The sequence below is a fragment of the Salvelinus namaycush genome, chromosome 5, assembly GCF_016432855.1.
Source record: "Salvelinus namaycush isolate Seneca chromosome 5, SaNama_1.0, whole genome shotgun sequence".
Lineage (NCBI taxonomy): Eukaryota > Metazoa > Chordata > Actinopteri > Salmoniformes > Salmonidae > Salvelinus > Salvelinus namaycush.
In genome coordinates this window covers 50,190,508-50,218,338 of record NC_052311.1, presented here as the reverse complement: position 1 = coordinate 50,218,338, position 27,831 = coordinate 50,190,508, and the positions used below count along the sequence as shown (strand labels likewise).

Sequence of the window (27,831 nt, the reverse complement as noted above, 5' to 3'; positions counted from 1 at the left end):
AGAACGTTCTAACATCACGTGCATAAAAAAACTCACGCTGGGGTGACCATTACACGGAACCCAAACCGGCTGCGCGCGTGCACCATCGTGCATAAATGTATTTTGTCCCCCAAACGCGATCACGACACGCAGGTTAAAATATCAAAACAAACTCTGAACCCATTGCATTAATTGGGGAACAGGTCGAAAAGCATTAAACCTTTATGGAAATTTAGCTAGCTAGCTTGCACTTGCTAGCTAATTTGTCCTATTTAGCTAGCTTGCTGTTGCTAGCTAATTTGTCCTGGGATATAAACATTGAGTTGTTATTTTACCTGAAATGTACAAGGTCCTCTACTCCGACAATTAATCCACACATAAATCCACACATAAAACGGTCAACCGAATCATTTCTAGTCATCTCTCCTCCTTCCAGGCTTTTTCATCTTTGAACTTATATGGTGATTGGCATCTAAACTTTCATAGTATTACTATACTGACCGGCAACACAGTTCTTCTTTCAATCACCTGTGGGTATAACCAATGAGGAGATGGCACGCTGCAGTCAGAAATAGAAAGGACTTCTATTTTAGCCCTTGGCAACGCAGACGCTCGTTGACACGCCGAGCAGTGTGGGTGCAATAATTGAATAACATAGATTTCTAAATTTATTTTGCAACGCTCGTGCACGCGACGCGAGCGGTGTGGTCAACCTATTAGAGAGTTTTGGAACTCACGCATGAAAGGGTTCGGGCACATTGAGGACGTGGAATGATGAATTATATCATATTGGCGACCGTTTTTTCCATGGTTTTTGCCGAAAAGTCACCTCGGCTGAAATTCATTGTAAAAGGTATGTGCTAATTTAGCTATTTGCGTTTAGGGTGGTCAGATACGCCCTGTCTGTGTATTAGGCTATATGCGTGAACCTTGTTTTTTCCTCCATGGAAATAGTTAGATTAACAACGAACAATAGACTGTAGTCTACTTGAAAATCAAAGTAGTGGATCACTTTCTTCATCACGCGTTTATACATGCATGACATCATGCATGATTCAAGGTAGACAATCATGTCAAATGTTCCACAAAACAGGCTATACCAACAAAATAGAAATGTAGCCTAATAATGATAGTAGGCTATATTAAATTGACAGAATGATTGGCATTGTGTCAATGAGAACGGATCTCAGAGAAACGCAAATAATGTGATGAGAGAGAAAACATGTTGGACTAATTTGAATAGCCGATTTGTCAAATTGTTCATGTGACCCAGTTCTCAACTAAAGGAAATAAAATAAGCTATTTGTATTAGATTAAATGGAAGAAATTAAGCAGTGTGTATTAGATTATATTAATCTTCGTGTGGGCTAATTTAGGCCCAGTTTCCTATTCCATTGTAATGAAATGTAAGGGACAGAAGTGTTCATACGTATGGAACAGGTTTATGGCAGCGGGAACGGTGGAATTATTCAGAACCAATTGTGTTTTACAAGAAACTGGCTTAATTAAGATAGCCTATTATTGTTATTTAGGCGTTGATTATTCGGGTAGCCTGTCCTATACAATAGTGACCCACTCCTACGAAGACATCTAATCTTGAATTCAGAGCGCACCTCAGCATGTCAATGCAGTATGTTAAAGGCCCAGTGCAGTCAAATATGTTTTGCCTGTGTTTTATATATATTTCCACACTATGAGGTTGGAATAATACTGTGAAATTGTAAAACAGGTTGATAATGCCCCTTTAGTGTAAGACCGGTTTAAGAAGGGCGCCTGAAATTTCTGCCTGTTTTGGTGGGAGGGAATTTTAGCCTGCCTGGTGAAATCACCAGGCGGTAAATTCGGCTGCATTGGTCCTTTAAGTGTTTTGACAGGCTCGCGGTTTTGCACGTTTTGGCGTGTCGGTCATTAATAATCCATGTGTGAGGTTCAACCTAACGTAGTGGGTAGACGTTTGCCAGTTGTCATGGAAACGCAGTCCTGGTGTTGTTTACCAATCAGACAGCTGTTATTTGTGATCAATGCCCGGATATTTCTTCTGATCTGAACCTCCTTTACTCTTCAAGACACAATATAAGGCTAAATGATACGTGCTAATTGAAAAGAGTGCTGAGGAGCCTGCATGTAATGTCATTAAGTTTACTCAAACACACAATGTCAGTGAACGTATTACAAAACCACTACATTACAGTTAAAACCCAGCATTATGGTGAATACTTAGTCCGCGCTGCAGAACTGCAATGCAGGTGCACGAGCTGACGCGTTAATGGTAGGTACTGCAGTAGCTGAGGCTTGTTGAGGATAGAGCAGCAGCATTAGCTCCAGGACCTCATTAACACACGCGAACACAAGCGCGCGCAAACACGCGCACACACACACATCCACACAACCCAATTAATATTTATGAGAATTCCGCGCAGCAAACTAACAATTATATTTTCAAACTCATGCCTCACACCTTGCACAGTGGTCTAATATATTCACAATCAATAGAAATAGGGCTATCAAGTTAAGATGCACGGATGCTATATTACAGGTGTAAAGGACAGTATTCATTACAGGTGTAAAGGACAGTATTCATTACAGGTGTAAAGGACAGTATTCCTCTTGGCAGATCAGCAGTAAAATACAGAACAACATGGCGTATTTGTTTGACATATCAAACGTATGTTATACAAACCTATAAAGGGATGTCATGTTAACGACATTCAGTCTTAGTGTACCGATAGAGACAGAGACATGTCAAAACAGAAAGATTAAATCGATGAAGCATTACATTCCTCTCACCTATATAGAGGAGGTTTAAATGACTGAAGCCTAGGTCAACACCTTGGACAGCACCATTTGCCGCTCTTTTGTCGGCCAATTGAGGAACTTGTGGTCTACTTTCATGAAGCGTCGAGAACGTCAGTCACTGAATTGGTAGACACACTAGTGTCGGATTTGCATTTGCCTGTAGGAATAGGAGTCCCGAGGGTAAATTGACCTTAACCATGGCAACCAATTCAATTTCAGTACAGACTCTCTCTCTGATCTGTACAGCTTTAGCCTCATATCATGTAAAACTAAAATGACTTGGGCCAAAAGGTAGACTGGCGGCTTTTTGAATTTTATTTTAGAAGTTACATGACCACACCACAGAGCTCAATTAATACATTCTTGTTAAATCAAATTAATGAACTGAAAATGATGGGCAATTACATGTTCAATTGACTCAACTTGAAACCCCCAACAACACTGATCTACTGGTATATCATATAACGACACTGTAACAACACCTTCTCCTAATCTACTTTGATATGGCCCACAGAGCCGGCCAGGTACCACTTCTCGAAACCGGAGAACTACATGTCAGTGTACCACCAAGAGGGCACCAATGTGCTGTACGTGGGGGGCCAGACAGTGATCTACGTGCTGACGTTCACTGACAGGGGGGTCCACGACCTGAAGGTGAGTTGCTGGTAACCATAGAGATGAACAGAGATACTCGGTGGTGGTGACACAGTAACCCAATGCAGGCACAGGAGACTGGCTTAAAGAGGAGGCAGCAGCTGTCGACCTAGTTCAACAGCCTCCGTAGCACGAGATGGTTCATGCATACATTTATAGAGCAGATCTCATCTCTGTCCAATCGGAAAGAAGTGATTATATAGTGTGGGCTTATGAGGTCAACATACTGTGGTAAACCGTGGGGTGTTGGGTTGAGCGTGCAGAGATTGACACAGAGACAGGGAGGTTTTAGTCCACAAAAACAACTTTACTAAGACAGAAAATTAACATAACAAAGAAAATTCACTTAGGTTTGGCTTGGTCCTTCTTCTCTGATTTTGCTCGGTGTCAGTCTCTCTCCGTTCTCTCTGATTCTGATTGTGTGTGCCCTATAGTTACGCTTAGTTGATCAAATATTAGAGACAGTAAAGTAATCCTCCCTTTGTTAGTTTATGGCACAGGACCAGACTTTTGTCATTTTCAATCAGCACTGAATTTGATTGCAGTTAATTGAGTATTTGAAAAGGCCTAATTTGCATACAAGTTATGGATAAATTGTATGACATACTGGAATGTATCTTATATTATTACAGATCCCTGTGGTAACCGATGAAAACGCAAAGGCAGCTTGCATCGCCAAATCAGACCCACCAAAGGTAGGTGGTCCCCACTATCATCATCATCCTCATCATCAATCTTCGTCATCATTATCACCATCATTACAGTGAGGAAAGTTTGTTGCTACTGTAAGAATATGAATGAAACAGAGACATAATATCAACATGATATCAACACCAGTAGAAACTGTCCCAAAGGTTAAAGGTTGGGACAGGGGAAAGCGGGTACAATGCTGTATTTGGTATTCAGGCACAAATTCCATCTGGAAGTTTCTCTTGAGATAAAAGTCCTGCCACTGTACTTAATGAATAAGTGATGCAATGCATATGAAGTTATGCAGACAATGCATTCCCTCAGTACTGCAGAGCTCATTCTTGCGCTATCTGCCAAATTAGGGAAAATGGATCAGTTCCAATATTCTCTCTCTCTCTCTCTCTCATCCCCCTCTCTTTCTGCTACAGTTGGAGTGTGACAATTTCATCACAGTCATTCAGAAAGTCAATGACACTTTTGTGGTATGCGGGACAAATGCAGGAACCCCCAAATGCTGGCTGCTGGTAAGATGACATGATGATGAATAGAATAGCTATTGTCTTCAACATGTGTTTAGTGTTCACACTTTCATCTTACTTAACTCCTGTATCACTTTTATAAAAGTTGGTAATAGTGTTCAATAAAAAACTTTAACTTATATCTCTATTTGTACTGTATACAAGGAGGTAAGAGCATTCAGGATATGGCTTGTGAGGTTGTGATGTAATTTCCTCTATATAGGTAAATGACACTGTGCTGACTGACGCCCCCACCAATGGACAGATGGCACCAGCCTCTGACATCTCCCCTCCCTACCCCTCCCAGAGGTCCGTCAGTCTGTCCGCAGGTACGATGAGAGGACAGACAGACACTCCAGCCAAACATCCATAGAAACTCTGCTATTGGCACAATACCAAACCCATCCCTCACCCCTATTTCTACATCCTTGTTAACTCCTCTCTGTGGATCTGAAAGGATAGGATAAGTATCAGCATTTTGGTGGAGAGCTCCATCCAGCCATTATGTTCATAAGTATACAGACTAATCAGATCCTCAACATTGACTTTGGTATGGGATAGGAGATCTGTTTAAAATGGTGCAATAGTACTACAGATTGTTCACGACATGTAGCGAAGCTGTAACTCACAGTATTATCGGAATCATGGCAAGGTTACTTTGTATAGCAGTTTCTGTGATAGCGCAGACCAGGCTGGACTGTAGTGATGAACCAATGAGCCATTTGCTAGAGTGGGGCAGTGTTCTGATAACGTTCAGTTCTCATTGAACCATTAATGTCATGATCCAAATTACCTCCCTTATTGCTATGGAGACAGTGCCCCAAGTGGGGTAATTGTAATACGGTTATGGGAGGATGTTGGCGCAGTCAGCTGTCTTCTGTAGATTTATTTTTTATCTCTCCCTCTAACTTCTGTTTCTCTCTCTCTCCCTCTCTCCTCTTTATCTCTCTCTTTATCTTTACCCCCCCCTCTCTCGCTCTCAGATGGGAATCTATACTCTGCTCTGTCAGCAGTAGGGCGTCACCCTGGCTCTATCCGCCGGACCTACGGCACTCAGAAGCTTCTGAAGACTGAGACCAAGTGGCTGCAGAGTGAGTGGGATGAGGGCAACATGGGACTATATTGGTGTAGGAGAGCTGCATGAGGCACTGGAGTGGATGAGCATGGAAATAGCAAGTCTATATTATCTAATATCTTGTAACATGCTGCATGCAGAAACGTAATCCCTATGAATTCTTCCATTTTAAAGATCATAAGTTAAGTTCACAGTTGTGATAGTCATACAAGGTTTTAACTCCCTGTATTATGTACTGGACGTCTTTATTAGCCTATAAAACTTCCAAGCAAACACTTTTATCAAAATACATTTTTTAAATACACCTTTATCTCTGTACACACTAGATGGCCCTGCTAGAATGAAATGCATTAGTTTGAAATGGGCCCAGATAGTTACAACCAGTGTCGTGGTAATTTCCTGTATTACTCAATAATGAGAGAGCCAACCACACACAAGTCAGAGTTATATTATAAAGTCCATCTTTAATAATATATGAGCTTCAACATAGCCCTTTTTGACTCTCAGATCAATTCAGTGTCTATAAATGAATTCTCTGAGAGTCCCCACAAAACAATTCTTAGTATCATTTATAGCCAAGATACACCCCTCTCAATTTACAAAGAACCTTTTACTTGAAAGAGGAGTATCCCATAGCTAGATAGCATTATCTATAAATTATCGTTCAGTTTGGTCTCCTAAGACGAGATTTCAATCTCGTGCTTGGTACCAAAACATTACCTCATCCTATGGCATATATCAATTGTCAATTCCAGATACTCCCATCTCAAATACACCCAAACCTGGACAAACTCACTGAAGACAGTGAGCCTCTTAGGTCATATACTAGGTGAAGATAAGGGCAACCTCAGAGGGGACATACAATGGTTCCAGACACTGCCATACTCCTTCCCTCAATGAGAACAGTAGGGAGTGACTGGCGTACAGACATTGTATGAGATTACTAACTGGTTCCCCATTAATAACGCCATCCCTTCACATGGTTTAGGAATAGTTACAGACACATTCCCATAAGAAGACAATGTTCCATTCTGTCCTCCTCCCCTTCTGATATTTTACATAGCACCACATGGTTTAACAGATACATTGACATATGAAGACAAGCCTGACCTCTCCCCTCTCTGGGCCCCAAGTGACTAAGCCCTAGCTGATTAAAGGGAAGATGCAACTGCCAACCCTATAGTCCAAAGGGAACCATTCTAATGACAAGTATCTCACAAGCATATGATGAAAATAACATCTTATCTATGTTACCTAACTAATTCTGATTCAGCCACGACACCAGTGACTGAGTTGGCCTGGTGCTCACTGGCTTCAAATGTTTTACTACCTGATTGAGTATTAGCGCTAATAAAATAGTGCCTGTTAAATAGTGATGAGTACCAGCACCTAAATATAAAGAGTAACGGCACCAGAAATGAGTACCGGCACTTATTTCAGTCCACTTCAAGCACTGGTGGAAGTCCTTTCTCTCTCCTGCTGCAGGCCCCCAGTTTGGTGGAGCAGCAGTAATGCCAGCCTCTCAGAAACACAAGGAGGAGATCTACTTCTTCTTCAGTGAGATCAACAAGACGGCCATGGTGGACGAGGAGCCCTACAGGTCGCGCATTGGCCGAATCTGCATGGTAACCACAACAACATCACTATATCAGCTGTATTGCAACGCTATTGCGTATTAAAGCTGAGCTCCGCGAAAGGAGAAACAGCACCACTGGTCACCCCATGCACATTTGTTATTGTTTAGTTATTTTAAACAGAAGAGATGAGCATCCAGCCTCGTGGTGAAAAGAAAACGTAGCACATACTCTGATGTTCTATCGCCCGTGCAATGATGTCAGAGGGGGGAAAAAACTGGGTTTGTTTGAAGTAACATCTTTGTTGCTGTAATATCGCGAACGAACCTGGCAGTTTCACCGCTAAGGATTCCAGCTTTAATGTTATGGTGTACTGTTGTATACTGTGTGTCCGTCTCCAGGTGGACGAGGGGGGCATAAAGAACCTGTTGGCGGACTCGTGGACTACCTTCCTGAAGGCCAGGGTGATGTGTGGTGCGGGTAGCACCCCCCAGCAGTACAACAACATCAGACAGGCTTTTGTGCTGTCTGACGTGGCCCACGAGAAGAGGACCGGGGTCATTTACGGCCTGTTTGCCAACGCCTGGTGAGTAGACCTTACACCTTCAACACCCTCCAACCCATATGGCAGCTTAAGACTGTGTCATGCTTAAAATGCAGGAGAGGAATGAGCTGCACAAACAACATAATCAGAGGAAAGGAGGAATTATGCACAGCACATCCAAATGGGGTACAGGAGCTGGATAGGCATGTACAGCAATGAAAACTTGCGAGCAGCAAAACGTTTCAGTGAGGAAAATACTTGATTGTATTTGAAAGAGAAAGGGACACGGGGATACCTAGTCAGTTGTACAACTGAATGCACTCAACTGAAATGTGTCTTCCGCATTTAACCCAACCCCTCTGAATCAGAAGTGGGCTCTGCTCTGTGGAGGCGGCCAATTACTTTTGAGCTTGAGTGCTTTTATTAGCATATTTGAGTAGCCTTAAATCTTCTAAGTCCTTTTAGAGAGTCATAGTAATATGATTCTACTCAGCTATCAGTCTGTGATTGAGTTGCTAATGACATTCCGATTCACATTAAGTTTGAATAAAGTAAGAAGAAGGAAGGAAGGCTTTTAAGTGTTGTATTGTTTGGTTGACCAGGGACACAACAGTGATATGTGCTTACTCCATCGAGGACATTGACCAGGCCTTCGCCACATCCAAACTGAAGGGTTACAGCAGTCCTCTGATTGGACATCGCCCTGGCACAGTAAGACACCCACTGAATCAGTTAAATTAACTTTCTTTAAATTAACATTTTGTAGTGCCAATCAAAGTCATTTTGCAAAGGCCAATTGCATAAGCTCATGCATGTGAGTCCGTCAATTTTGGGAAAGTGGAAGACTTGTGTTTCTATTTTGGAACAGATGACAGACACTGGTTGTGAAATTATTGTTCAAGGCAAAGCCACAGCCTAAGTCTGTCTCCCTTCCTGATTACATCACTTTCATTACATCACTTCCTGTCCCAGTGTGCCTTCAAGAACTCCACGGCAGCCCACAACCCTAAGACCCTAGTGGTGATCAGGGACCACCCGGAGATTGAGGACGTGATTCGTCCGGTCGGGGGTGCTCCGCTGAACCTGCCCACCGACGATCACTTCACACACACTGTCGCTGCCATTGTGCTTGCAGTAAACGACGAGCACTATAGTGTGCTGTACCTGGGAACAGGTGTGTGTGTGTGTGCGTGTGTGTGTGTGTGTGCGTGTGTGTGTGTGTGTGTGTGTGTGTGTGTGTGTGTGTGTGTGTGTGTGTGTGTGTGTGTGTGTGTGTGTGTGTGTGTGTGTGTGTGTGTGTGTTTGCTGTCAAGCTGTATCTCATGTACAGGCGTTTGGTGTAACCTATTTAAAAGTGATCTTTTAGAAGACGTAGTCTCCTTGACAAAGTAAATAAAAAAGTTGTTTTCTCAATGCAGGCATGAGTTGGGACTTATTATAAGAGTGCATTTTTGGCATGAATCCCAGATAAATTGACTGAATTTAAAAACAAAGTAGCTACAGCCTAATCGACATGCTCTGATAAAGAAGTCAGTCGCTACCACAGGGAAAGTAGTGATAGAGCTGTGAACAAAGCCATGGGTCTCTGAGGTGGCCTAATAACAAACTGGAGCAGATAGTCTTCTGTGGGAAGTAATAGCCTCTCAATGTGGGGAGGAGATAAGAGAGGACAAGCTGTAGGACAGGCCTGCTCCTCTCCGTAAGTCACCCACTGATGAATTGACCAGTAGAGGAAAAAGGCAGCATGTGCTATTATAAGCCTGCGGCCATATTTAATCAGAAATAGTCACTGGGTTTCCCGGGATACATAAAAAAGAACAGGTCTCGACAATGGTGTCTCTCTCCTCTGATAATGTTCTCTCTCTCTTTCTGGTGATAGAACAGGGGAAAGTGCTCAAGGTTCTGCACACTATCGAGGAGGCCTTTATCATATCCCAGTACTCCCTCTTCCACAACGAGGGTCCTGTTCTAAGCATGGCCATCGACTCTAAGAAGGTACTGTGAGACCATCAGCGAACACTCCTTAGCAGCTCACACTAATATCCGTAGAAGAATTTGTTTATGACGTAGCTGCAGTCCAATCCATTTAAACAATGCACTTCTAGTGATAACCACTGTATGTCTTCCTGCCTTCTCCCCCAGGGCCACCTTTATGTGGGCACGGCAATGGAGGTCCAGCGCATACTATTGGCTGACTGCGGTCGCTATGGAGACAGTTGCCGGGAGTGCATTCTGTCTCGGGATCCCTATTGTGGTTGGGACGCAGCCAGGAGGAGGTGCACACCCATCCCAGCTGGATACAACATCAGCACTGGGTATGAGATGTGATGATGTCACTCCTGGAACACAGTTTAGATACCTATGGAAAACAAAAAAATAACAATCAATACCAGCCATAACATATAATTTCTTACAGAAGAGTGTCGAGGTTCCAACCACTATTCTAGGTTTTATGATAATTGTTTCATTTACATAAAATGGTTGATTGTTCAAAATGGTACATGCTAATTTGATGTTCCTTCAATAATTTGTTTCATACCATAGGGCACTCACTCAGAGTCTGGACCATTCCAATGCCTCTATCTGTGGTGAAGCTGCTGGTGAGTGCCACTCCACCTCCTCTCTGACTCTCTGTATCTTTATTAACTGAAATAAGGAACTTTTTTACCAGAGGCTAACTCAGAAGATGATATCATATAATTGAGCGGAGGCTCAAACCCATTGGGCGGTTTAATATCAAAGTTTGCCCTCACTTCAAAGCCCAATAGCTTCAGCCATATTAACCTCTAATAATCCAAACAAATTATGAGATATGTACTGTCTTAGTTAGCAGTCTCTTTTTTCCATGACTTCTGTTGGTTGCAGTCTCGGTGCAGCTGTCATGCATATCCGTTGACTGTTTCCCTTTCTTCCATTCCTGGAACATTGAATGAGGATGAAAGGTGATGCAATATCATATATAAAGATATTATATTTGAATCTGTTATTTTAGCTGATATTTTCCAGAGAGAGTAAGTATCAGACCACAGAATAAAATAGATGCATCTCTGTGTCCGTTTGTACACGTTAGTCGGGTTTTAGGTTTACTGGGCTTTGAGTCACAATTGTCCTACTAACTGAGAGCAAAGTTATAATTTACAATAACCTGTATATTTTTTCACAAATATGAGGGTGGCCTCTTACCCACACATTTCTCACATAATGAAGCAGTCCTGCCAATCCTGTCCTGCCATTCCCATTTTGAACTCACCTATGATTGTTACCGTATATACGTAAACAATCCATAGGTATGAAACCATAACCTATTCTCTAGTCTAGGGAGCCCATAAGTAAGTATTTCATTTGGGTGAGATCAATGTTAACCAGGCTGTGCCCTCTGAACCCCCACAGCACCGAAGACCCATAGGACAAACCCCAAACAGGTGGTGATTGACTCGGACGGCCCCGTTAACCTCCCCTGCCCCGTGCGCTCCTTTCACGCCACCTACCGCTGGGAGAAGGACAACTGTATCAAGCACTACCCCTGCTTCATCATTGGAGACTCCTGTGTGCTGGAACCCACCCCTGACCTGCCCCTTAAGCAGGGGGTGTTCCGCTGCATGGCCACGGAGAACGGCTACAAGGTGGAGGTGGTCTCCTACAGGCTGGTGATCAACAGTGGGCCTCTGCCTGCCTCCTTGGCCTCTACCCTGGGGCCATGCCTCCTGCTTGCCTCAGCCACCCTCTGGCTCCTGTAACCATTGCAAATGCTAAAGCTAACCCCTTAGCCTCTAAGGCCCTCTCTCTGACAGACAAGAGAGGAGGGGCCACCATACCCAGGTTAGGTTCGCAGAGCATTGATATTAATGGTCGGGTAATGCGATCAGTGTTGCCCACAGAGACTGTTTTCAGAAAAAAAGTGTTTTTTTATTTAATTTACATTGTTCAGGAAATGCCTGAAAATAAACAAAGCCATTTATTTTTTAATTATATATGGGCTTACCATACTAACCAATACTGTACTGTTTAAACAAAAAAATACCTAAAACAAACTTAATAATACATAACATTTAAACTTAATACATTAACATCAATATGGGTTTTATGGAAAGACAAACTATATTATCATGTCTTATTCTGAATTTTAAATACAGATTCAAACCACAAGATGTGCTTTGCGAACCTTGCCTGTTCCACCCAAGAGATGACATCTCATGAGTTGGGTTAAATACAATACCAGGCCAATTTCTCTTTATGGTTTCTCAACTTATTTTGAAACTTGATTGTGCTACTTTGTGAATATTTGAAGCTTGAATACTGCTCTAACATCCAAACATCCTGTTGAATGTCATAAGTATAGGCTAGTATTTAGAAAATGTCTGGTATTGAGTAAAAAAAAATGCCTTAACAATTCTGGGACATACCCCCTAAGCACAATTTGCAGTGGAAGTAAAACTGATCAATTATGTTGACTTGAAACTGTGAATGAGGTGGCCAAGCCTTACTTTGATGCTGGGAGGAAGTGTCATCTTTTTGACAGGAAGTAGGTAGAAGAGCATGAGCTCATCCTCGAACATCACTGTGTCTCGGCAAGTCCTCTGCAGTAAAGGCAGTTTTTGCATCATTTTATTGGATAGTATCAGACATTCATATTATGCTACTTCATTTTCAACAAACATAAGTACAGTAAACATCATTCAGTGGCAGGTGAGGCCAAATTAGAATTGAGTAGATGACATGTAGTGTTAGTTGCATTTTGTAGTTTGCTATATGAGGAAAAGATTGTGATTATATGAGTACTGTGTGTTAAGTATTTTATTGCTCCACAAATGCTGATTTCCACCATTGCTGCCTATGTATATGAAAGTTATTCTTGATGGTTCAAGGTTTTTTACTGTACGGAAGTCCAAAGAGGACAATAAAGAAATCCTTGTCATGTCGAGATAACAACTTATTTATCTCATGATCACGACATAACAAAAGTTGTTTTGTCGACATCACGAGATGAACTCTATAAATAGGAGTAGACGCATTGATGATAGATTGACAGGATGGCTGAGGCGGTAGAGCCCATGGTGGATCAGCACATATGTTTTTATTGATTGCTACACTAAGGGATGGTACATTTCATGCTAACATGTCGCTCATTGTCAGTTTATAAAGTAGAATGTTAGCAAGCTAAATGTCCTTTACCTTGAGCTAAGAGTGGCAGGTAGCTAGTGGTTAGAGTGTTGGGCCAGTAACCGAAAGGTTGCTAGATTGAATCCCTGAGCTGACAAAATAAAAATCTGTTGTTCTGCCCCTGAACAAGGCAGTTTAACCCTCTGTCATTGTAATAAGAATGTGTTCTTAACTGACTTGCCTAGTTAAATAAAGGTTAAAAATAAAAGACCTAAGGGCTTCCCGGGTGGCACAGTGGTCTAAGGCACTGCATCGCTGGCACCAGACACTCTGGCTTTGAGCCCAGGCTCTGTTGCAGCCGACCGGGAGGTCCATGGGGCGACGCACAATTGGGCTTTTGTAATACTGTGGTTATACAATGATGTTACTCTTTGACTGCTAGCGTCGTCTGGGTTAGGGAGGGTTTGGCCGGTAGGGATATCCTTGTCTCATTGCACACTAGTGACTCCTGTGGTGGGCTGGGCGCAGTGCACGCTGACCAGGTCGCTAGGTGTACGGTGTTTCCTGCGACACATTGGTGCGGCTGGCTTCCGGGTTGTGTTAAGAAGCAGTGCGGCTTGGTTGGGTTGTGTCTTGACCTTTGTCTCTCCCAAGCCTGTACGGGAGTTGTAGTGATGAGACAAGACAGTAACTACTAACAATTGGATACCAATAAGGGGGTTAAAAAAATAATAAAAAAGATCTCTTGGGGCATCTAAGAGGGGCAAATGGGGCATTTGAGCCCTGAACGATGCCTGAAAGGCTGGCTTGTCTCCCAGGCTGTATGCCAATTGCATGCAAGCAACAATGCAGCTAACTTGGCTAGTCTTGTGAGTGTGTTAGCTAGGTAGTCTTATTAGCTAGCTAGCTAGCTTATTAGCTAGCTATATCTCAGATTCCACCTTGTAGGGTGTTTCATAGGTAATAATCTTGCAGGCAGATTAGCAGCATTATGTATATGATCAAGACTGGGTGTGCTCGATTCCTGGCAGGCTGATTTGATTCAATAACAGCGACAGATGCTGCCTGCAGATGGCTGTCTGCAAGGAGCCTTACATATGAAACAGCCTACAAGGCTGATTTATCAGCCTCTGAGGCTTCTATTGAATTGGATCAACTTGCCAGAAATAGAGCTCACCCACTTTGGATTGTATATACAGCGCTGACAGCTAATCTGCCTGCAAGGAGCCTTACCTATGAAACAGCCTACAAGGCAGCATCCTGATTTATCAGCCTCTGAAACTGAAATGTAATCTGATCAGCCTGTCAGGAATGCAGCTCACCCATTGTAAATGTGTCAGGCATCGTTCAGGGCTTAAATGCCTCTGAAGCTGAAATGTAATCTGATCAGCCTGTCAGGAATGCAGCTCACCCACTGTAAATGTGTCAGGCATCGTTCAGGGCTTAAATGCCTAATTTTGCAATCAACTCAGCCACAGGGCTCCTTGATGAAGTGGTTATCGTGCATCTGAAGAAATGAATGGATGATGCGTGGTACTTTTGATTATCTTGTGATCTCGACAAAACAACTTTTGTTATGAGATAAATATGTCTTGATCTCGACATAACGAGGGAACTTTTTTAAAATTCATATGTCCTCTCTGGGCTTCCGTAATACTGTGGTTATACAATGATGTTACTCTTTGACTGCTTTAACTAACCTATTCTCAATGGGAAAATCCAATGCATAATTCTCAAAGGGGTTATTTTCATACTTGTATCTGTATGCTGTGACAAACGCTTTACATAATTTGATAGGCTCCTTTTGTGAAGTAGAACACTTTGAGCAGCCACCATACTCTGGGGAGAAAGACTGAAATGAATGATTTACATATTTGGAAGATATGGAACAAAATTCCTCTTTAAACAATAGATGTTTTTTATTTTAGCACCTGACCTCAAATAACAATAGTATGTTGGAGGCAGAGAATGTTTGCTGGGAGGGAGTGGTTTACTCAGAGCAAATGTTGAATGTAACATAGTAATATGAATGTAGTTGCAACAAAATGCAAGTCTATTGTTCCCATTTATTGATTGTAGTATCTCAGTGCTGAAGCACCATCTTACAACCACTACTGTGTTTTGAACTGTGCCACTGAGCTTTGTGGCAAATTTTGAAATGGCAAAAAACCACTGTCGCCTGAAAATATTGGTAGAAAACAGGCTACATAATGCTGTTCTTAGAACAGTTTTAGCCATAGTTCTGCAGGTTCCATCTTTCTCTCTGGGGGTGGCTGTACGTTTGTTGTCTCGAGGTCTCAGGAGGATCTGCTTGCTGCATTGCACTGATGCGGGATATTGACTGTGCCAAACATAAGCTGTGTTGAGCCGCCTCATCCGCCGCCTGCCGCTTCTCACTCACTTAGCACTTTGAGTAATTGGTTTCCCAAATCGCTTTCTCAAACTCACACACATTCTTATATATGTCACAAATACACACAGGCATATTGGTACACGCACACACACACACACACCTCTTGTTTACCAATCACCCACTTCAATCTCATTCCCTTTACTCTAGTATTTACTGTTGCTTATCTGTTTCATTGTATTTTGAGCATGAAGCTGGTGTGTCTCTGGAAACAGTGAACAGAAGCCTCTCATACGCTAGCCAACACTAATTAGGCAACTGAACCTGTATCGCTAACTGCAGAGAAATACAAGCTATTTTACCAAGACAGATGGCCTAGTGTCACTGGGTATTGTTAAAAACGGTCAATGAATCATGCCTGTGCAGAGTTGATTGTATTTGGCCTTTCATGGATTTCAAAAGGGCAGCAGTGATATGGGAGTTTTGTTTCTCTGGAGCACTTTATTTAATGACCACCTTCATAGCCAGGAGTCCCTGCTATGACGTGGACATAAACAGTGGATATATCGCATGCAGGTGATTATCATTATCCTAGAAAGATTTAAACCGGTTTGTTGTGTTCAATTTACCCGTTCGATAAATAATGCCAGCAGAGAAATAGAGTGAAGTGAATCGTATTGTCTTTAAATCCTTTCTCTGGTGCTTTGGACAGTGTTGATTGCATTCTGTGTCTTAGTACATTTTATTACCATAACCATATTTTTTTTAAAGGACAGATGTCTGTCTATATGAAGTGTTAATACATATCCATGTAACAAATCTGTAACTCCATATGTTTCCCTTTACTGAAAATGTACAGTGAAAATCAATAAAGTAATCAACTACAGTATTTCCTTTTTTATTAACTTTTATTTATTCAGGGTAGCCCAAATATGTATATTTTCACAACATGTATATTCATACTTAATGGTATAATACATGAGCAATGAGCATGGCACGGTTTCCGGCACAGTGGAAAGTTGGGTTACTTTAAATTGTAGCAGATTGTGTTAAATTCATGCTGGAGAACTACAAAATGGTTGAATTCTACATTGAGTAAATTATGTTAAATGTTGCACCATCTACTGGTGTAGAATTGTATGACAGTTCAGTGTCAATGCTCCACATGTGATCTTCATATTAGTAAAATAAAATAAAAATATCACTTAAACCATGAAACAGACAGGTGAACCATATTTATACTGGTGTTGAACCCTATTTATACTGGTGAATGCCTATTCTAGGACATACTCCCTTGTCAGGGAAGTGATATTGCTAAACACAAAAGAGACTATTTATTTTTGCCAACTCACCGTAAGCTCATTTTCTATCCATCACTTCCTGCTTTTCCCCCCAAAGGATACTTGGCTTGACATGGTGATGGATCACTTATGATTAATAACAAGATCTTACAAGACAGCTTGCATTTGTTATGGGCTGTCATTCACTTTTTAACACCCACCAACAAACTGAGGCAACCATAATGAAGAACATATTTATTTCTCCCAAAATACAACCCACGACAAACCCCCATCCCCCTCTCTTTTTATATTAAGATCGTTTCTATCCTTTTCCCATGAAGTTAGTTTCCTATTTGGAATGAAGAAGAGAAACAACTAATCTTATTCAATTACAGACAGGCTTACTTATCGACTGCCAGAGATAGCCACACGAAACAAAAGCAAAACACCTGCTACATACAAACATAACAGTGTATTAATCATCCATTTTATAAGGTTCAAGCTTTCCTCTGTGCAAAGACAACCACAATACAAGTATATCTAATGACACGTCTCACTAAATCAATGTAATTGCCAGAGAGGTTTTAACTATGAACTTTGAAGGATCTGACTTAGCATTTTCTCCAATGTGTTAGAATACCCAGGGTGGAATAATAACAGAGACAAAACTATTTCAATGTACTATTGCACAAGATGGCCCCATATCTTATTTTCCCCACAGTCACCTCAAAAGACAATGAATGCAATTAAAGGTTGCAAACCCTGGCAGTAGTGCTTGACTTGGACGGAAATAGGTGCCGGTACTCATTTTGGGTGCAGGTTCCTCTTATATTTAGGTGCAGGAGCTCTGCAATACTTTTGAGCTAATATTCTATGAGGTGCGGTAGAACATTTGAGGTGCCGGTACTCAGCTCCAGTAGGCTCCTGAACAAGTCAAGCACTGCCTGCAGGAAAGGGAATGGCTTTATCCCCCACATTCCACATTCCTGAGCGCTTACAAACAGAGCAATGTGGAAAATAAGACTTAAAGGGCTAGTCTTCTTCCTTCATGACCAGTCACTGACAACACATGTTAATGTGTTGTTGAAAACAAGTAACTGAAGGGCTGAATTGGTTCACTAATATTTCATCTTAAGGTGAGTTCTGAGAGTTTGTCTGACTACTTTATGTAAAATGTTGATCATTTTAACAGTATGAAGATATTCACAGTAGGGAGATGGTGATAGCACCAGCCATTTTCACAAATTTAGATATTTTGGAGATTCACATTACCTCAAATATTTTAGCAATAACTATTTTTGCGCTAAGGGATGTTTTCACAAATACCAAACAGTTTGGCATCAAGGGAAAAAAATCTAGATATGCAAATTTGAACTGTTTAAGTGACTGAGAAATCAAACAAGTTAAAGTAAGCATGTCTAGACAGGCTGTATAAGACAATTATAGAACCACACTGCGATTATAGAAGGAGTCACCATCATGAGCTTTGCTCTGTCAAATGTTTCCCTCAAGTTCAGGAACAGTGATCTGCCAGGTGGATGAGGGTGCGTTTGACTCCATTAATATTGTGCTAACTAACTGAAGGACTCACGTGAGTGCCATGGTTTCGTGCAGTCTGTGCAATTGAGACATTTTATCACATATGTATTTAATGTTAATGTGTCAGGGTACAACTTTATATTGAAGACCTTTGACCAGTTCTCTTGAAAAAACAGATTCTGTCAATGAGACTAACCTGTATGAAAAAATATGAAATATAATTCTAAAAACTATAGCTCAAGTCAAAGTCATAACTTAACAGTATGCGTGTCAGGCAATCAGACAACAGACAGTACCATGACAGAATAGTTTGGGGCAAGTCATTACCTGGGAGCAATGTGCAAAGCTGTCATCAACACAAAGGGTGGCTACTTTGAAGAATCTCAAATATTAAATATATTTTGATTTGTTTTAACACTTTTTTGGTAACTACATGATTCCATATGTGTTATTTCATAGTTTTGATGTCTTCACTATTATTCTACATTGTAGAAAATTGTAAAAAAATTAAGAAAAACCCTGGAATGAGTAGGTGTGTCCAAACTTTTGACTGGTACTGTATGTCACTCATTTGTAGATAATAATTAGCCTATCAAAAGTTAAGTTTTGTATTTGTAGTGTAAATCACACATATTTGGGCAGGCAAGTCATCTGATCCCAGTATTAGACATTCAGAAGCACACAACCAGTGAGTTAATGGCTAACCAGGCTAACTAAGAGTTCATGTAGCCTATTAATACTCTAAACATGTAGGTTAGAGGCACATAGCTCAGGGTTGACTGCTCTGACCTGGTGGTAAGTAGTAACATTAAGTAAATAGAGACCGGCTTTAGAAGGAAGCTCCTCCTACTTTCCAGTAAAAAATCCTCCCCTTCTCATCAGCCACTCTTTGCGTCATATTTATGAGTTACCATGCGGTCTGACATTGGTCCCTGGGACATTAATCAATCACTCAGTTATAGTTGGCTTGTATTGATTTAATCACTCTGCAAGGTCTAGTGTTAATCTAAGCAGTTTTTAAAGGAGGAAGACCTTTCCTGAGTTCCTGGTACAATAACAATAAGATTAGTAAATACTTACATTGAACCATTTCATGATTGGCCTATGCTTTATTTTGGTCATTATGCTGGGTTATTATTTTGTGATGGGGTTATATTCATGTAAGGCATTTTACTGAATCAATATTAATGACATGGTTTATCTTTTTTTCATAAATTTGTAGGAATAGCTATCAGTGTTGGCTAGAGAACTGATATATGATATATATATGATATATGTAGGTATCATTGTGAAATAAAGCTATGTTTTTTTTTTTACACCCATAGAAACATAGAAGGGCATATTTCCTCTATGTTAAATTACAAAACAACCCCACATAGTAAGGAAATATTTACGAGTCAAGGAACCCTGCCAGATATGAATGTCAGTGACGGCGATGCCCCTCAGAAAAAGAGGCCAAGATAAAGATGAAGACAGTCTAACAGACTGCCCAATGAATTATAAACATCATAAATTGACCCCTCCAGCAGAAAGAAGGCATTCATTACCTAAATATTTACCTCTATATTGAGAGCAGAACTCTGACCTGATGTTTGAAAGGGTTAGTCGCAATTGCTGGTCTCCAGGAAGTATTCCATAGCCTAAGTATATGCTATCCAATGTATACAGTAAACAAAGTGGAGGCTAATTGAATACCTTAGACATTTTGTTATCAGAAAATACAATATGCCACAGATAAAATAAAATAAAAATCCAGAATCTTTATTGAGAAAAGCAACGGCTTCTGAAAATAAAATGTTTTTGTTTTATGTTTCATCAGTTGGAATTATTCAAAATATCATAAAACATTGATAGAATACCAAACTTACTGTAGGCCATAGCAGGGGTTCCCAAACTTTTTCACTCGGGGCCCCTCTTCCAGCATTGGGGAACATCCCACGCCACGTCTATTTCTATGGGCACAAGCACTGTTCATGACACAAACTGTTCACAGCCCTCTTGTTGGTGAATAGAATTTTGCAGGTTTAAAGCTCATTTCCTGCAATTCTACACATTTTGTCATGGGGTGCAAATAACATTTTGCAGTTTTAAAGCTAATTTACTTGCAATTCTATACATTTTGCCATGTCTAATGTGTATTCATCTGATATTTGAGTGACAAAAATTACAACAATATTTATGGGCTAAAAAAACGACATAAAAAACATTAGCTGACATGAGCTAGCTGATCTGGACATTTCTGACAAGTTATAAATAGCTCTCTAAGGTATGCTATGACTAATATGAAAAGCGGAAGTGATGATGCACTACCCAATTTTGAAATTGCACCTTGTGCATTCTACTATTACAACTTTCAATAGTAAGTTTAAAGCCGGACTTAGTTTGCGCCCCACAGTTTGGGAACCATTGGCCTATAGAACAACAGTCAAAGGGTTCACTGGTTCACTTTGATGAGATGTCAGAATATGTCATCCACGACAATCAGTTATTTTCTTAAATATTGGTGAAGAAAGTGTTGGCCGATAAGTCAGGTGTAAATATAATGAAGCAATAATTCTGAAGCCAGTCAATATTTATTCATTACATAAATGTTTACTCCCTCACTGGATACAATTTTACTAAAACTGTTTGTTCTACATGGTAACAAAACATGATATATTGCCCACGTGAAGGTAATGCCAAAACAGTGAGTTACCGTTGGTTTGTAGTATAAATGAAGGAAAGGATTATGAGAACTTGGGGGATTGTACCTAACAGCCATGAGCAGAGTACTGTGTCTTATGAGGGTTAGTAGAAACATTCAGTCATGAGAATTAGTCTGCAAGAGGATTTTCATCTCAGTCAAGGAGGATGAAGCAGTTCACTCCCTTGTGTAAGGCATACCAACACATCAGCTGGTCTTGAACAGATAACAGCATCACCTCCACTAACAGGCACAGTTAAATGTTTTTAAAAGATGTATCTTTAAATATACTTTAAAGGTTCTCCATTGAGCATGCATTTTAGCCCATCAATAGGTTTAAATCTGGGTCCTGGAAATAGCCCCCTAGAATTGCATATATCCTTTTTTAGTTTTGCTATGGAAATTTGAGCATTTCACTTCTGAACTAAGTCAATAGATCAGGTGGTGTGCATGCCAGAACTAACATGTTGAGAAATCTCACGTTCAATTGGCATTTCCTCATTTTATTGCCCACAAAGCAAGAACTATACATAATGGGCAGGAAATGATTGGTTGTTGGTATTCTTCATCTGGTTGCTTTTTGCCTATATTATCAATACTTTGCTGACTTCTACACTAAAGCCTAACTGTTGGACCATTCTTCACTGCAAGTATGTTACTATTCAACCTGTAATAATCAAGACAGTGATGGTAAACATGGATGTAAACATCAAATCAAATCACATTTTATTTGTCACATGCACCGAATACAACAGGTGGTAGACCTTACAGTGAAATGCTTACTTACGAGCCCCTAACCGACAGTGCAGTTAAAAAAAATATGGATAAGAATAAGAGATAAAAGTAACAAGTAATTAAAGAGGAGCAGTAAAAAATAACAATATATACAGGGGGGTGCCGGTACAGAGTCAATGTGCAGGGGCACCGGTTAGTTGAGGTAGTATGTACATGTAGGTAGAGTTAATTAAAGTGACTATGCATAGATGACAACAGAGAGTGGCAGTGGTGTGGAGGGGGGGGGGGGGGGGGGGGGGGGGGCAATGTGAATAGTCTGGGTAGCCATTTGACTAGATGTTCAGGAGTCTTATGGCTTGGGGGTAGAAGCTGTTTAGAAGCCTCTTGGACCTAGACTTGGCGCTCCGGTACGCTTGCTGTGCGGTAGCAGAGAAAACAGTCTATGACTAGGGTGGGTGGAGTCTTTGACAATTTTTAGGGCCTTCCTCTGACACCGCTTGGTATAGAGGTCCTGGATAGCAGGAAACTTGGCCCCAGTGATGTACTGGGCCGTTCACACTACCCTCTGTAGTACCTTGCTGTCGGAGGCCGAGCAGTTGCCATACCAGGCAGTGATGCAACCAGTCAGGATGCTCACGATGGTGCAGCTGTAGAACCAAACATGTATCCATAGATAAGAGTGTCATGGCGATATTTCACAAATCCCTTCTCTTGGCTTTGAAACAGAAATGTGTGGGTAAAGTTGGGCACAGACACATAAATACTGGGTAACATCAGAGTGAAATCTATTTTCTCCCTCCCTATTTCCTCTAGTTGCAATTGAGGATTGAAGGACGTAAAGAGGAGACTATAGTCAAACTTCAAATGATAAAGACCTAGAGAATGCAATAGATGTTTGCTAACAATCTTGTCAATCTTGTAATTTGTTCATCTTGACAGATTTTTACATTCCTTTACAGATCCAAAATGTACACGCACACAATGATTCTACTGGGTTTTGTGTGGTTTAGTCCGCCACTTCTTGTGATCCTTGCCTCACCAACCCCTGCTTCGAATGATAAGAGAGGCCCCTGTCAAGTCTACAACTCTGGTCGCTCTGCAAACTGCCTTGGTCAGCGACTGGATCATGTTCCATGGAAGCACCTCCCTTCCACGCTTGAAAGGATAGATCTCTCCTACAATGAACTTCATGCCATTCGTGTTAATTACTTTTCTCGCCTACCTCATCTTCGTGTCCTCGAGCTGCAGTTCAACAACATCTCTGTGATTGAGGACCGTGCCTTCCACAACAACCCCCTCCTGGAGCATCTTAACATCTTTAACAACTCCCTAGAGGAAATCCCTGCCAACGCCTTGCGGGACCTCTTTAATCTAAGGGAACTCCTTATGTCGAATAACCTTTACACCCAGGCCACATTGTCAGCTGACGTTTTCTCCAGATTGACCCACCTCAAGGCCCTGTCCATGGGCGGCCCCTTGGTCAAGGGTCTAAGGAAAGGGGACTTCCAGGCATTGAGGAACATTCAGTTGCAGGACTTTGCTATTAAAACTTCATCAAATATCAGTTACTATGAACCGGGTAGTCTGAAGGTGATCCAGACAGGTAGAATGGGTTTTGACATGGCCATAGATCAGAAGCCGAATTTCCTACCTTTGATTCTACGAGACTTGGCCAACAAGACTTTCAGTCTCATCCAATTCAGGAACCTCTTTGAGTTCATGTATTACTTGGGAGATGAGGATATTTTCAGAGGCTTGCAAGACATCAAAGTAGATTCGCTCATCTTTCACCGTGGAAAATTCAATGAGAAGCTTATGAGGATGGCTCTGTTTAATCTACAGGTCACCCCCCTTAAACGTCTGACACTTCAATACATTGACTTTGCTCGCTCGCCCAACTTTGTGGATAATGGCTTGGGCTCCAGTATCAAAGACCTTGCTCTGAGTAGACTAAATCTGTGGTAAGCATATCTTATTCTACTATTATATTACAAAAGCACTATGCAGACATTTCTACCCAGAAGATGCAAAAACAAATACAGGTTCATAGTCACAAGTGTATTTTTTCATCAATTGAAATCTGTCTCCATATCTATGTAGTGTGAAAGTACCAATTATGTTATCATCTTGACCACACGTTTTTTTCATGCTTACATGTTTTTTCTCCATTACTCCTCAGGCACATCAGCAATCCAGATATTTTGCGATTCGACTGGCGCTTCACATGGTTCAACAAAGTCCGACTGCTGTCCATTCAGAATGTCAACTTCAAATCTGTGCCTTGCGATGCCTGGCTTAATATGGAAGGCATGGAGGTTTTGGACATATCAAACAACCGCCTGCAGGACAACATCCTCTTCAACCAGAGATGTGACTACAGGGGCAACATGCCGGCTCTTCGTTCCTTCAATGTCAGCACCAACCAACTGACCAGCCTTCAGGACTTAGCCTCCCTGACCAGGGAGTTCAAACAGTTGAAGGTCATGGATGTTAGCCACAACATGCTGGGCTCTGCTGAGAAGAGTCACAACTGTAACTGGATGCAGAACATCACCCATGTGATCGCTCACCACAACCGATTCGAAAGTGGTGCCCTCCAGTGTCTGCCCACCACAGTACAATTCCTGGACCTCTCGTACTGTGACCTGGACCAGCTGGACATGGCCTACTTCCAACAAACCATCAGCCTCAAGGAGCTCCTGCTCAATGGGAACAAGATCAAGTTCATCCCCTCTGGGTGGAGAAGTCGCTCCTTGCAGTCACTGGCTCTGGATGGGAACTCCTTTGGGCTCATCAGCATGGGCTCCTTCCAGGACATGCCCCAGCTTTCTCGACTGACAGCAGGGAACAACCCATTCCACTGCACCTGCGACCTCCACGCCTTCATCCAGGACACAATTTCCAAGGGGAAGGTCAACATCACTGACTGGCCAGAGAACTACAAGTGTTACCATCCAGAGGCCCTGCTCAATACCGCTGTGGCAAATTTCTTCCCGGGTCATGTGGCCTGCGATATCAGACTGGTCATCATCATCTGTGTGGCTACTACTGCTGCTGTGGTTTTAGTGTTGATGCTTATATGCTACATATTCAATGTTCCCTGGTACACCAAAGCCACATATCAGATCCTCAGAGCCAAATACAGGGCTCATCAGGAAGGAACATCTGGAAAATCACAGATCTATGCTTACCATGCATTCATCTCCTACAGCCACCCAGATGCAGACTGGGTCAGGGACCAGTTGTTGCCCTGCTTGGAGAACAGCAAGCCCCCCTACCGACTCTGTATCCATGAGAGAGACTTCATGCCAGGAAAATGGATCATCGACAACATCATTGAAAATATGGAGAGCAGCGAAAAGGTAAGGTTGAGGACCCACCAAGACAAGTTAGAGGTGTTTTAACAAATAAATAGTAACAGACTTTTGAATATAAAAGGTCAATTGAACAACACAAAATGTCAGATGTATGTTTTGTTTAGGTTTGTATCCTGATTCCTGCACATTTGCCTAAATGAATACATCCTATCCTCTGAATTTTTTGTTTCCAAATCCAGGTCATATTTGTGTTGTCACACCACTTTGTGAACAGCGATTGGTGCAACTACGAGCTCTACTTTGCTCAGCAAAGAGCCATCGGCAAGACCTTCAGCGATGTTATTCTGGTGGTTAAAGAGCCCATCGACCCTGAATCTCTGCCCAGCAAGTATTGTAAGCTCAAGAAGATGCTGAACACCAAAACGTACCTAGAGTGGCCCCAGCAAGCCAAGCAGCAGACCTTCTTCTGGGCTCAACTTAGGAGCTGCCTGGGCAAGCCCACAGTGACTAGAGAGCAGGCTCTTAGTGGTAGGAGCAGCAGTGTATCCTCAGTGGGCGCTGTGCCTGTGATAGAGCTTCCTCTAGAGGATGGGAAGCCAGCGATAGCTATGCCAAATTTAGACAGAGAAGCAGAGCTCCACAAAGTAGTTCCTCAGGAGATCAAAAATCTTTCAGCGAGAAGTGCAGAGTTTTATGGGCAAAGACCGATCCCTGTAGCCGTGGCATGAGACAAAATAAGCCAAGCATGTAGCTTTTAATGTGTAAAGTGTCCCAAGACCAATCTCTCTCTGAAGTGCTGAGCTTGAGTGACTTCTTGGCCATGCTGTGGCAGATAATGTGTTTTCCAAGCTGCTGGTAGCATTAGCAAGTGTTTCATAATGATGACAGTGAATAACATGATTCGTCTGCCACCCACCCTTCTGACATGTACAGTGCTTACTCCCCCTTGAACTCTTTACATTTTGTTGCGATACAAAGCGGGATTGAAATATATTTAATTGTAATTTTATTGTCATTGATCTACACAAAATACTCCATAATGTCAAAGTGAAAAAAAAGTTCTACAAATGTTTACAAATGAACACAAATTAAATAACTAAAATATGGTCATTGCATTTAGTTCAGAAGTAAAAATCGGCTTAACAAATCTCATAATAAGTTATATGGACTCATTCTGTGTGAAATAATAGGGGTTGATGTGATTTCTGAAGGACTACCCTTTCCTCTGTCTCCCATACATACATGCATACACACACACACACACACATCTGTAAGGTCCCTCAGTCAAGTATTGAATTTCAAGCACAGATTCAACTACAAAGACCAAGGATCTTTTTGAAAGAAGGGCAGTGATTGGTAGATGGGTAACAATAACAAATCAGACATTGAATATATCTTTAAGCATGGCCAAGTTAATAAGTATGCTGTGGAGGATGTATCAAACAACCCAGACACATCAAAGAAACAGTCGTCCTTCTGAACTGAGCTGCAGGATAACAAGGAAACTGCTTAGGGATGTCAACATGCGGACATTGCTGATTTTAAAACAGCTACAGAGTTCAATGGCTGTGATGGGAGAAAACGGAGGATGGATCAACAACATTGTAGTGACTTCACAATAATGACCTAAATGACAGAGATAAAGAATAATACAAATACACAGAATATAATTTTTTCCAAAACATGCATATGTATGCAACAAGGCACTAAAGTAATACTGAAAGAAAAAGAAACACGGCAAAGGAATACAGTTTTTGGACTAAATGCAAAGCCTTATCTTTGGGGAAAGTCCAACACAACAAATCACTGAGTAACTGCCTCCTTATTTGCAAGCACGGTGGTGTCTGTATCATGGTATGGGTATGCTTGACATCGGCAAATACTGGTGAATTGTTCAGGATAAAAATAAATCGGATGGGGCTAAGCACAGGCAAAATCGTAGAGGAAAACCTGCTTTAGTCTGCTTTACACCAGACACTGGGAGAGGAGTTCACCTTGAAGCAGTACAATAACTTAAAACACAAGGCCAAATCTACACTGGAGTTGTTTACCAAGAAGACAAGTTACAAATTACTTAAATCTGCTTGAAAATCTAGGGCAAGACTTGAAAATGACTTTCTAGCCATGATCCCCAACACCTTCCCAGAACTTGAAGAATTTTGAAAAGAATAATGGGGAAATATTGCACAATACAGGTGTGCAAAGCTCGTATAAGACTTACCCAAGAAGACTCACATCTGTAATCAGTGCCAAAGGTGTTTCTAACATGTATTGACTCAGGGGGGGTGAAAACGTATCTAATCAAGGTGTATGAATGTTAAATTTTTCAATGATGTTAAAAAAAACTTTGACTGAGTATTTTGTGTAGATCATTGACAAAAAAAAGACCATTAAATCATTTTTAATTCCACTTTGTAACACAATAAAAAGTGAAGAAATCCAAGGGGGGTGTAGACATTTTCTATAGGCACTGTAAGCTCTCTGTCCCATGTGCTCTCTAAGCGACCCAGGCCAATTGCCCTGCTGACAGGTGTTGAAAGACCACAAACTCAACAGCTCAAATGGGATCTCCCGTGTCACACTTGAGATAACAAGCAAGGTGCCAGGGAGATGTGGTGACAGGTGTCATGCAGCGTGGTTACACTCCCAACACCACTCGGCCACTGATCACAATTACTGTAACACAAAATGGATGCCATTTAGCAGACACTTTAATCCAAAGCAAATGACATTTTATGTGCACGTGCACATACACATGCCATGTAGAATCTGCTCTGCCATTTCAAAGGGTATGCAAGCCACAAATCTCATATGAAAGAGGGAACCAGTGGGGACTGCATGTTAAATGACAGTTGTTTAGAATGAAAAATGTAGCTTATGCAATGTGTTCATGTCCAGTAATATTGAGAAACAATGTGATCCAAATATTTAAAACAATATAAATACATTATAATAATTAAATATAGTTTCCTAAATATGTTTTACTTTTCTATACTC

General features: G+C 41.4%; 2 protein-coding genes across 2 annotated transcripts; both read left to right on the top strand.

Annotated features, from left to right (window-relative positions):
- Window positions 1-3,327: 3,327 nt before the first annotated feature.
- Window positions 3,328-11,567, top strand: LOC120047166 (semaphorin-7A-like). The gene is made up of 12 exons (XM_038992697.1): window positions 3,328-3,429; window positions 4,062-4,124; window positions 4,548-4,643; window positions 4,861-4,966; window positions 5,621-5,728; window positions 7,198-7,337; window positions 7,688-7,872; window positions 8,433-8,541; window positions 8,803-9,004; window positions 9,710-9,825; window positions 9,973-10,118; window positions 11,213-11,567. The coding sequence occupies exons 1-12, from the start codon at window positions 3,328-3,330 to the stop codon at window positions 11,565-11,567; spliced, it is 1,728 nt and encodes a 575-aa protein (XP_038848625.1).
- A 6,018-nt stretch (window positions 11,568-17,585) lies between these two features.
- On the top strand, window positions 17,586-26,772 carry LOC120048414 (toll-like receptor 2 type-2). The gene is made up of 4 exons (XM_038994369.1): window positions 17,586-17,696; window positions 22,477-23,478; window positions 23,697-24,879; window positions 25,074-26,772. Exons 2-4 carry the CDS (start codon window positions 22,484-22,486, stop codon window positions 25,560-25,562), a joined length of 2,667 nt encoding a protein of 888 aa, XP_038850297.1. The 5' UTR covers window positions 17,586-17,696; window positions 22,477-22,483; the 3' UTR covers window positions 25,563-26,772.
- The last annotated feature ends 1,059 nt before the right edge of the window (window positions 26,773-27,831 follow it).

Bases quoted from the DNA above. Each gene is read 5' to 3' on its own strand.
- LOC120047166 (XM_038992697.1), top strand. From the start codon at position 3,328: ATGTCAGTGTACCACCAAGAGGGCACCAATGTGCTGTACGTGGGGGGC. The intron at 7,873-8,432 runs GTGAGTAGACCT...TTGGTTGACCAG, and splicing joins GGCCTGTTTGCCAACGCCTG to GGACACAACAGTGATATGTG. The intron at 9,005-9,709 runs GTGTGTGTGTGT...TTCTGGTGATAG, and splicing joins TGTGCTGTACCTGGGAACAG to AACAGGGGAAAGTGCTCAAG.
- LOC120048414 (XM_038994369.1), top strand. From the start codon at position 22,484: ATGTACACGCACACAATGATTCTACTGGGTTTTGTGTGGTTTAGTCCG. The intron at 23,479-23,696 runs GTAAGCATATCT...ATTACTCCTCAG, and splicing joins CTGAGTAGACTAAATCTGTG to GCACATCAGCAATCCAGATA. The intron at 24,880-25,073 runs GTAAGGTTGAGG...TTCCAAATCCAG, and splicing joins ATATGGAGAGCAGCGAAAAG to GTCATATTTGTGTTGTCACA.